The sequence below is a fragment of the Melopsittacus undulatus genome, chromosome 21 (assembly GCF_012275295.1).
Source record: "Melopsittacus undulatus isolate bMelUnd1 chromosome 21, bMelUnd1.mat.Z, whole genome shotgun sequence".
Lineage (NCBI taxonomy): Eukaryota > Metazoa > Chordata > Aves > Psittaciformes > Psittaculidae > Melopsittacus > Melopsittacus undulatus.
The window spans coordinates 1,324,429-1,335,435 of NC_047547.1; the positions used below are offsets into that span (position 1 = coordinate 1,324,429).

The 11,007-nt window shown below is 63.6% G+C and overlaps 1 protein-coding gene across 1 annotated transcript; it reads left to right on the forward strand.

The window, feature by feature from the left end:
• The first annotated feature begins 3,900 nt into the window (after positions 1–3,900).
• Positions 3,901–9,259, forward strand: PPP1R1A (protein phosphatase 1 regulatory inhibitor subunit 1A). The gene is made up of 7 exons (XM_034071572.1): positions 3,901–3,981; positions 7,164–7,224; positions 8,129–8,166; positions 8,241–8,304; positions 8,412–8,552; positions 8,638–8,732; positions 9,205–9,259. Exons 1-6 carry the CDS (start codon positions 3,901–3,903, stop codon positions 8,730–8,732), a joined length of 480 nt encoding a protein of 159 aa, XP_033927463.1. The 3' UTR covers positions 9,205–9,259.
• Positions 9,260–11,007: the final 1,748 nt, after the last annotated feature.

An 11,007-nucleotide genomic window follows, 5' to 3' on the forward strand; every position in this document is an offset into this window, starting at 1 on the left:
GGCCAGAGGTGTCCCTATGGGATAGGGAATGGGGAGGGGGCGTCCATGGGGTGATCCAATGGGATGGAGGGGGCAGGAGGATGGGGATGGAGCTGCTGGAGAGAGCGGAAGAGCTGCTGGGGCTGAGATAAGGATGAGCTGCACTAGGGCTGGGGCTGGAGCTTCCTCACTGGGGAGGTGATTCCCATCCCATCCCATCCCCTTCCCATGCCATCCCTTCCCATCCCATCCCCATCCAACCTCATCCTCATCCCATCCCCATCCCATCATATCCCCATTCCCATCCCCATCCCATCCCTATCTCATCCTATCCCCATCCCCATCCCAACCCATCCCCAGCCCCACCCCATCCTATCCCCATCCCCATCCCAACCCATCCCCATCCCCAGCCCCATCCCATCCTATCCCCATCCCCATCCCCATCTCATCCTATCCCCATCCCCATCCCAACCCATCCCCAGCCCCATCCCATCCTATCCCCATCCCCATCCCATCCCTGTCCTGCAGACCCAAAGCAGAGCAAGGCACCACATCTGAAGCATTCCCGGCTCCTTCCTCATCCCCATGGATGAGGCCGCCCCATCCCTCATCCTCTGCCCCCTCAGCACAGCTCCTGCTTGGGGACAGGGACCCCACAGCCCACACAGACCCCATAGGCACAGGGATGGGTTTCTGGAGCCATCCATGTGCTCCAGATGCATCCCTATGGATGAGCGTTGCTGGAGTGGGACCATCCCAACCCAATTCACCCCTGGCAGCAGCAGCATCCCGGTCCAGCTTCCCCCACGATCCCAGGACCCACAGCCCTGGGCGATGCTGTGAGCCCCTATGGAGCATCCTCTGGGATCACCCCAGATGGGGGCTCCAGGCTGGAGCTCTGTGTCCTGGAGCATCCCAACCCCATTCCCTCTGCTCCCCACCCCATTCCCATCCCTTTGCTCCCACAAAAGCCTTTCCCATCTGCTCCGGATGCAGGAATCTCTCCCCATCACCCCCAATGGCCCTGCCCCAGCTCCATCCCCTCCATCCCTGTCCCTATGGGGCCAAACCACCCCAAACCCCCCTGGAGCTCACCGGTGTTGGGGGGACACAGGACCGAGAGGTGCCCTATGTGGGGCGAGGGGTCCTGAGCTGCCCCATAGCGGCCCCAGTGCCAATGGGGCCGAGGGAGCTCATGTGCTTGGAGGAGGAAATGGGGAGGAGACAACAGCAAACCTCAAATGGGGCCCACATCCGCCATGGGGGGATGACGTGGGGCAAGGGGGGGGCACATGGTGACAACCGGAGCCACCCCAGGGTGTCCTGCACCCAATGGGGGCATCGGGGGCTTGCGGGGGGCTTGGAGGGGAGGAGGAGGAGGGAGAGGATGGGGATGGGGAGGAAGAGGAGGGTGAGGGGAAGGGGTAAAGAGGGGAAGGAGGAGGAGGAAGAAGAGGGGAAAGAAAGAGAGGAAGAGGAGGAAGAGGAGGACAAGGAAGAGGAAGATGAGGATGAGGAAGGTGCTTCCCTCAGCACCTGAGCCCCCCCCCAGCTCAGCCCCTTCCATCCCAGCATCCCAGGCTCTGGAATGAGAAGGGACCCAAAGCAGCTCTGCCCCCCCCAGTCTGAGGGGTGCCAAGTGATGGAGGCGGCTTTCCCAATGGAATGATCCCGAATCCCACCCATCAGCTCCATGGGACCCTGCGGAGCTCACCTCCAATGGGGACATCATGGGGGCATCCCTCCGGATCCTCACCCCCCCGGAGCCGGGATGATCCCAAAGCGGAGCCGGGATGATCCCAAAGCGGAGCCGGGATGATCCCGTCATAAAAGGCAAAGGATCTCCGGGAATGGGGTTATTTTTATCCCGGGAGTGTTTGTGGATGAGGCCTGGAATTAACTGTTCCTTTGGCACGTCCAGGCCTATGGGGGGGGCCGGGATCACCCGGCACATCCCATGGGAAGGATGGACACGATCCCATTGGCATCACCCCTCATCCGGCTCCATTCCAGGGCCTCGCTCTACTCCAGGGTCACATCCAGCACATCAGGGACCCCCAGGACACGGCCTTTAATGCCAGCAGGGGATCCATGTGGAGCATCCCTATGGGAGAGACCCAGGATCAGCAGGATTAAACCCTGGGATTAGGGATACCCCAAGGATGGGGGGGGGGGGGTCCCCATGACATGGCACACCTCTTCAGTGATGCTTCCCACATCCATAATGAAGATCGGCTGCATCCCATGGGATGAGGGACACGGATACAACCATGATGGGGTTTGGGGGGGGGGGGGTAGCACCCCTAAACAGCAACACCTTTACCTGTCCCCCAGCACCCTGCTGTGTGTGCTGGGTGCTGATGGGTGCTGGTTGAGGGGGGGGACCATGGACCAGCTCCCATCACTTCCCACATTCCTGCCTGACCTACTTAAGGGCTCCTTCCTCCCGGATCCCGGCATGAATAAGTGATGGGACACGCACTGATGGCTCCTGCAGCATGGGGGGGGCTGCCCCCCCCTCCCCGACCCACATACTATGGGATATGGGATGCACCCTACAGACCCCCCCCCCTTTTTGTGTGGTTTCCCCCCCCCATTCCTCTCTTTTTAGGGTGTCCCCCCCATTCCTGTATCCATCCCCTCCTGGACCAAATCAGTGCCACCCCACTGGGGGGACCCCCCCCCCTCCGTCCTGCAGTTTACAGCCCATTAGGGGGCGCGGAGGGGCACCCCAAAAGCCTGGGTATATGGAGGGGTACATGGGGGGGTATATGGGGGGTAATGGGGGGGGGACTCATATGTGTGGGTCACTCCTGCTGCCTGTCTGCCCATCCCAGGGCCTGCCCTTGTGTCCATCCCTGTATCCCTGAGTCTATGTCCCTGTGTCCATTCCTGTGTTCCTGTGTCCGTCCCCATGTCCCTGTGTGTATCCTTTTGTCTCGGGATCTATGTCCATGTGTCCATCCCTGTGTCCATGTGTCCGTCCTTGTGTCTGTTCCTGCATCCTGGAGCCCATCCCTGTGTCCCTGTGTGTCTCTGTCCCGGGATCTCTGTCCGTGTGTCTGTCCCTGTGTCCTGGGATCTGTCCCCATGTCCATCCCCGTGTCCATTCCATATCCCTGTGTTCATCCCCACATCCCTGTGTCCATCCATGTGTCCACCCCAGTGTCCATCTTTGTTTCCCTGTGTCCATTCCCATGTCCATGTGTCCATCCCTGTGTCCCTGTGTCCATCCCAGTGTTCACACCAGTGTCCGTCCTTGTGTCCCCGCGTCCATTCTCATGTCCCCGTGTCCATCCCCATGTCCTTATGTCCATCCCTATGACCCTGTGCCCATCCCTGTCTCCATGGGTCCATTCCTGTGTCCCTGTGTCTGTCCCCATGTCCATCCCCGTGTCCATGTGTCCAGCCCCACTTTGCTGTGTCCATTCCCGTGTTCCCGTGTCCATCCCGGTGTCCTTATGTCCATCCTCATATCCCTGTGTCCATCCCTCTGTCCATCCCCATGTCCTTATGTCCATCCTCATGTCCCTGTGTCCATCCTTGTGTCCATTCCCATGTCCCTGTGTCCATCCCTGTGTCCATTCCCTTGTCCCTGTATCCCTCCCCGTGTTCCCGTGTTCCTCCCGGTGTCCTTATGTCCATCCCTATGTCCCTGTGTCCATTCCCATGTCCCTATGTCCATGTCCCTGTGTCCATCCCCGTGTCCCTGTGTCCGTCCCTGTCTCCCCGTGCCCCTCCCGTTCCCCTCTCCCCCTCTCCCCCTCCCGGTTCCCATCCTCTCTCTCCCCGCCCCTGTCCCCGCCCCGGTTCCCCCCTCCCGTCCCCGTGCACCGGGACCGGGGCCGGGGCGGGGCCGTGGCCGGGGCGGGGCCGGGGCCGGGACCCACCGGAGGAGCCGGAGCCGGAGCCGGAGCCCCCATGGAGCCCAACAGCCCCCGGAAGATCCAGTTCACGGTGCCGCTGCTGGAGCCGCACCTGGACCCGGAGGCGGCCGAGCAGGTGCGGGGGGGGGGGGCACCGGTAACGGGAGCGGCCATCACCGGGGCGGGGGGGGGGCACCGGTAACGGGAGCGGCCATCACCGGGGCGGGGGGGGGGGGGGCACCGGTAACGGGAGCGGCCATCACCGGGGCGGGGGGGGGGGGGGGACCGGGGCCATGTGCGGGCTCCGTGCGACGCCCAGGGCCGGGGGGGGTTTAGGGGCTCCCCCCCCCACACCCCCACTTTGGGGTCCTTCCAGTTCATGCTCCATTGGAGGGGATCTAAAGGAGCCTCGGGATGGGGGGGGGGGGGCTGGGACCCCTCTCTTTGCCCCCCTAAACCCTGGGGGGGGACACACATAAGGTGGGGGGGGGACGACACACACATAAGGTGGGGGGGTCTTGGCCGGTCCTCACCATCACCAGGGTGTGAAGCTCAGTGGGGTCTCAAGGATGCTGATGGGGGTAATGGGAGGTAATGGGAGGTAATGGGGGGGTCCCCCTGTGTCAGCAGCGTGGGACCCCCCTCAAAATGCGGGCACGCACCTGGGGGTGCTCGTTCCCATTGCCCCCTCCCCAAAAGTGAGGGCAGGAGGTGGGGGGGCGCAGGAGGAGCAGGGACCCCCATCGCACCCCACACACAGCCGGGCTATGGGGGGGGGGGGGGGGGTCGGCCGGACCCTGCCTCAGTTTCCCCTCCCCGGGGTAGGGGGGGGTCAGCCCCATCCTGGTGCCTGCTGGGGATGCTGCTCCCCCCTCCCCCCCCCCAGTTTCAGGTCTGGTTTGGGGGTCCCTGCAGGGATATGGGCTCCCCACAATGGGGGGCCCCCTCCTGTCCCCCCCTGCCCCATATCCTTTGGGGCTGCCCCCATCCCTATGGAGCTCCCCCCTCCCATGGAGCCCATCCCTGCTGTGAGCACTCCCTTGGCCCCGGTGCCACCCATGGGTGCCAGGCCCGGCCTAGGGCTTGGTCCATGCCCATCCCTGATCCCATCCTGCTCCCTCATCCCATTCCCACTGCCGGCTCCCGAGGGAGCAGCGGGGCCGGGGCCAGGATCCTGCTGCCCTTAATCGATGCTGGAGATGGAGCTAAAAATAGCGGCGGAAGGAGGGAAAGGAGCTTCGGACAGGCAGGGATGGAGGCAGGGAGGGAGCATGGAGAGAGGGATGGAGGGATGGACACAGGGATGGAGATAAGGAGGGATGGAGATAAGGAGGGATGGATACAGGGATGGAGATAAGGAGGGATGGATACAGGGATGGAGATAAGGAGGGATGGATACAGGGATGGAGGCATGGATGGAGAGAGGAAGGGATGGAGATAAGTAGGGATGGAGACAGGGAGGGTTGGAGATGGGGAGGGATGGATGGAGACAGAGGGATGGAGGGAGGGATGGAGATAGGGTGGGATGGAGACAGGGAGGGAGATAAGGAGGAATGGACACAGGGAGGGATGGATACAGGCAGGGATGGAGGGATGGATGGAGACAGGGATGGAGGCAGGGAGGGAGGGAGGATGGAGAGAGGGATGGAGATAGGGAGAGATGGAGACAAGGAGGGATGGAGAGAGGGATGGAGATAGCGATGGAGACAGAGAGGGATGGAGATAGGGATGGAGGCAGAGGGATGGGGACAGGGATGGAGGGAGAGATGGAGGCAGAGATGGAGGAAAGGATGGAGAGAGGGAAGGAGAGGAATGAAGTCAGGGAGGGATGGAGGCAGGAAGGGATGGAAGGAAGGAGGGAGAGAGGGAGGGAGGCAATGGGATGGGTGGAGGGAAGGATGCAGGGAGGGAGGCAGGGCTGGATGAGGGCAGCAGGGATGGGGCAGGCAGGGATGCTATGGGGGAGCACCAGCTCATCCCCCGCAGGCCATTGGGGCACCCGGACCCCCAATGGAGGGGGGGCACAAAGGGGGGGGGGGTCTCGACCTTGTCCAGGTGACCTTGAGCGGGTGCCACCGGTGTCCCCAGCCCCACACCCAGCCCCACACCCAGCCCCATAGGGCACCACTGGCTCTGCCTTCCCCAGGCCCAGCCCTGGGGGGTCCCAGCCCCATCGCTGTGGGGGGGGGGGGGGTTGGAGCCCGCAGGCTGCGCAGGTGCTCATGGGTGGGCAGAGGGTGATTCCCGGCGATTCCCGGTATTCCCGATATTCCCGACTCCCTCTAATCTCCGTTTAAATCCACATCGTGGGTTTCTATGGCAACGGGGCCGAGGAGAAGATGCGCGGGGGGGGGGGGGGGATTGGGGGTGAGATGGGGAAAGGAGAGAGGATGGGGAGGGGGCTTCCGCCCTGCCGGCCTCATTAGCACCTCATTAGCATCTCATTAGCATCTCCTTAGGCATCCATGCGGGAATGCTGCTCAGGCACTGGGTCAGTGGGGAAAGGGGACGAGAGCGGAGCTGGCACCGGGGGGGGGGGGGGGGGGGGGGGGAGATGCTCCGGGTGACCTTGGGCAAGGGCACTGTGGGCGCAGGGGGACACTGGTGACCCCAAGCATCCGTGTCCCCCATTACTGGTGTCCCCAAGCACCGGTGCCCCCAAGCACTGGTGTCCCCAGGTACCAGTGTCCCCAGTTACTGGTGTCCCCAGTTACTGGTGTCCCCAGGCACTGGTGTCCCCAAGCATCGGTGTCCTGTGGTACCGATGTCCCCACATTGATGTCCCCAAGCACTGGTGTCCCTAAGTACCAGTGTCCCCAGCTCCAATGTCCCCACATTGGTGTCCCCAGGTACTGGTGTCCCCAAGCACCGATGTCCCCAAGTACCAGTATCCCCCAGTACCAATGTCCCCACATTGATGCCCCCATCTCCAATGTCCCCACATTGGTGTCCCCAGGTACTGGTGTCCCCAGTTACTGGTGTCCCCAAACACCAATGTCCCCAAGTACTGGCATCCCCCATCTCCGATGTCCCCACATTGGTGTCCCCATCTCCTATGTCCCAGCTCCCATATCCCATCTCCCATATCCCAAGCCCTTCCCGGGATATCCCAGCTCCCGCTGGCCCTGCCTGCGGACAGGAAGGATGATTTAGGGCACACAAGTGTGGGGCCCTGGCTGGGGGCCATGGGGCTGGGCCATGGGGACAAGGACACGGAGGGGGCCTGGGATGGGATGGGGGGTTTGGGGGTGCGGGGGGGGGGGGTTTGGGGTCCTCATTCCCTCCCGTGTGTCCCCCCCTCCCCTCTTCCCATTCCAGATCCGACGGCGCCGACCGACCCCAGCCAACCTGGTGCTGAGCAGTGACCAATCCTCCCCAGGTGCGGCTGCAGGGACCCAGGGCGGGGGGCTCAGCACCCCCCTATGGGCTCAGCACCCCCCTATGGGCTCAGGACCCCCTATGGGCTCAGCACCCCCCTATGGGCTCAGGGACCCCCCCATTTGATGCTCAGGACCCCATTTGATGCGCAGGACCCCCCTTATGACGCTCAGGACTCCCCCATATGGTGCTCAGGACCCCTTATATGACATCAGGACCCATTATATGACACTCAGGACCCCCCATATGATGCTCAGGACCCCCCATATGGTGCTCAGGACCCCTTATATGACATCAGGACCCTTTATACGACAGTCACGACCCCCCCATATGACCCTCAGGACCCCCTATGTGCTGACCGCACTGGGTCTCATCCTGCCCCCGATACCCCCCCCATCCCTGTGCCAGCCTCACCCCATCCATCTCCCTGGGCAGCAGCTGCCATGGATGGGATGGTGCCAGGGACACCGGAGCCATGGGCATGGAGCCACCCCCCCCCCCCCCGGGGCCACCCCCTCCCCCCCCCAGGGCCATTAACCCCCCCCCAATGGCTGTTTCTATATTGGGGACCCCCCCCCCCACGTGCCTTGGGGCTGAGCATCACTTGGGGGGGGCAGGATGCAAGCCCATAGCATTGAGGGCATGAGGGCAGGATGCTGGTTGCCATGGTGACATAGGGAGTGCTGGTGATGCTGGGGGTCCCCCGGTGATGGACACCCCTGCATTCCCATTGGGGTGCAGGATGGAGCCCAGCACCCATCCCTTGGTCCTCCTGTATCCCACCATGGGGGTGCAGGATGGAGCCCAGCACCCATCCCTTGGTCCTCCTGTATCCCACCATGGGGGTGCAGGATGGAGCCCAGCACCCATCCTGACCCCTCGCTCCTTGTGTGTGTGCCCCATAGAGATCGATGAGGACCGGCTGCCCAACCCCTTACTCAAGGTAGGTGCTGCCTCTATGGGACGGGGGGGGGCACCCCTATAGGGCCCCCCCATTCACTCCGGCCCCCCCTTCAGTCAGGCCTGGCCATGTCCCCCCGGCAGAGGAAGAAGGTCTCCCGCAGCACCCCCACCATGAAAGGTAACTTGGGGGGCAGGGTAAAAGGGGGGGCACTTGTGGGGTGCCCATAGGGCAGAATGGGGGGGGGGGCATGGGGCCGGTCACCAGTGCCCCCCCCCGCCCGGCAGAGCTGCAGATGATGGTGGAGCATCACCTCTGCAAGCAGGAGCCAGGGGAGGAAGAGGAGGAGGAGGAAGAGGAAGGAGCCCCCCATTGCCGCGGGGGGGACGGCAGCACCGGCCCCAAGCACCAAGGGGGTCCTGGCCCTGGTGAGAGATGGGGGCAATGGGGGGGGTTAATGGGGGGCAATGGGGGTGATGGGGGGGGTCTGGGCTCACCCCACAGCACCCACAGGGACCCCTGGGGATGGGCGGCAGAGCCAGGCCAAGGAGGGCACCCACAGAGCACCAAAGGAAGGCACCGGGAAAGGTGCTGCAGGAGGCCAGTAGGTGAGTGTGGGGCAATGGGGCTATGGGGGTGATGGGGGCAACAGGGAAATGGGGGTGATGGGGGTAATGGGGGCAATGGGGTAATGGGGCAATGGGGTTAATGGGCAAAATAGGGACAATGGGGGTAATGGGGGCAATGGGGGTTAATGGGGGTAATGGAGGCAATGGGACAATGAGGGCAATGGGGTAATGAGGATTAATGGGGTAATGGGGGCAATGGGGATAATAGGGGTAATGGGGGTTAATGGGGTTAATAGGGGTAATGGGGGCAATGGGGCAACGGGGGTTAATGGCAGCAATGGGGGGCCCTGGGGGTTAATGGGGGCACTGGGGAGCTGTACTGGGATCCTGAGGGACACCGGGCCACGGCCTTGGGGTACTGGGGGCACTGGAGGGCCCCGGGTGCCCCCCAGCGGACAGTGAGGGGGGTGCAGGGGTCCCCTTTACCCCAACGCTGCCCCCTTGCCCCCAGCCCCCCCCCGGAGCTGCCACCCCCCCCTTTTCTATGAGAGCCTTTTCTAGACGCCAGCGGCCGCTGTGGGGGCTCCCCCAGGGCAGGACCCCCGGGGGGGGCTGTGGGGGGCACGGGGCAGCCGGGCTGCCCCCCCCCCCATCTCCTGCCTCCCTTCCCCCCCCACTGCCCCCCCCATCCCACATCCATGCACCACGGGGGGGGCACACGCGTGTGCACACATGGACACGGGAAGGGGATGGGGGGGGCACTCGTGCACCCTTTGCACGTGGGTCGCATGTGCGCGCACACGGAACACGCGTGTTCACGCGTGACGAGCGGGTGTCCCCCCCCCAATCCGGTATTAAAGGGATCCCTTCTCCCCATGGCCTCATCTTTGCCTTTGCGCTTGGGGGGCTCGGACCCCACTTTTGGGAATGGGGGGATGGGGGGAGCAGCCATAGGACCCCTTTGTCCCCATTCCCAGTGTCCCCATTCCCGGTGTTCCCATTCCCAGTGTTCCCATTCCCAGTGTTCCCAGTGAGGGAGTACACGATGGGGTCCAGGCTGGTGGTGGTGGTTTATTCATTGCTCGATAGCGGCGCGGTCTCACATGCGTGTGCTGGGGGGGGCAAAGGACAAACACAGACGGGCCCCCCCCCCCCATGGGTGATGGGCACCGATGGGAAGGGAGGTGGAGATGGGAGCTGCGGGAATGCCGGAGCCGGAGGATGCTCGAGCCCCCTGGATCCAGGATGCTGGAGGATGCTCGGAGCACACCGGGATGCTCAAGGGATGCGCAAGGATGCTGGGGTGGGAGGATGCTGGAGCTGGGTACCAGAGGATGGTCCAGGCACACCGGAGCCGGGATGCTGGATGCTGTTGGATGGCAGAGGATGCTGGAGGGACACTGGGAGCCATAGCTGGAAGAGGCTGGAGCACACTGGAGCTGGGATGCTGGAGGATGCTCAGCGCACACCAGGACCAGGATGCTGGATGCTGGAGGGACACTGGGAGCAGGAGGATGCCGGAGCTGGAAGATGCTCGAGCACACCAGAGCCGGGATTGCTGGAGGATGCTCAAGGGACACCGGGATGCCAGAGGATGCTCATGGAATGCTTGGAGCTGGGATGCTCAAAGCACACCACAGCTGGGTGCTGGAGGATGCTCCATGCCCAAGAGATGCAGGAGGATGCTCCAAGCCCTTGGAAGCAGGAGGATGCTCCAGGCACAAGAAGATGCAGGAGGATGCTCCATGCCCATGGGATAGAGGAGGATGCTCCAACCCTTGGATGCAGGAGGATGCTCCATGCCCATGGGATGCAGGAGGATGCTCCATGCCCATGGGATACAGGAGGATGCTGGAGGCAGAGCAGGGCAGGAGGAAGCAGGGAAGGGGGTACCAAGGGCAATGCTGGAGCCAGTGATCCTGGAAGCACCCTGGGGCTGGGGGACCATGGGGGGACACTGGGGGGGGTACACACACACAACACCAGAGCCAGGGGCCACCTCCACCCCATTCCCAGCTCCTGCTCCAGCCCCATCACCACCTCCCTGTCCCGCATCCCATTGGGGTTCGGGTGTCCCCAGCGCCGGGTGACAGTGGGGACAATGGGGACCCCCATCCCCGGCTGTGCCCCACAGGGCAGCGGTGCCATCGGTGCCATCGGTGCCCCCGGTGCCAGCACCATGGTCCCCAGCTCTATTTAAAAGCCACCGTTGTGGCCCGAACCCCTTGGGTTCGCTGTGGCAGTGACAGGATCGGTGTCACCGGCACCAGGACCGGCTCTTGGTTGGGTGTATGGGGGGGGGGGGATGCTCCGG

What these genes read in the sequence shown, in the direction of transcription:
- PPP1R1A (XM_034071572.1), top strand. Translation starts at nt 3,901, where the DNA reads ATGGAGCCCAACAGCCCCCGGAAGATCCAGTTCACGGTGCCGCTGCTG. An exon ending in ACCCGGAGGCGGCCGAGCAG is followed by an intron (nt 3,982 to 7,163) that starts GTGCGGGGGGGG and finishes TTCCCATTCCAG; the next exon opens with ATCCGACGGCGCCGACCGAC. An exon ending in TGCCCAACCCCTTACTCAAG is followed by an intron (nt 8,167 to 8,240) that starts GTAGGTGCTGCC and finishes CCCCCCCTTCAG; the next exon opens with TCAGGCCTGGCCATGTCCCC.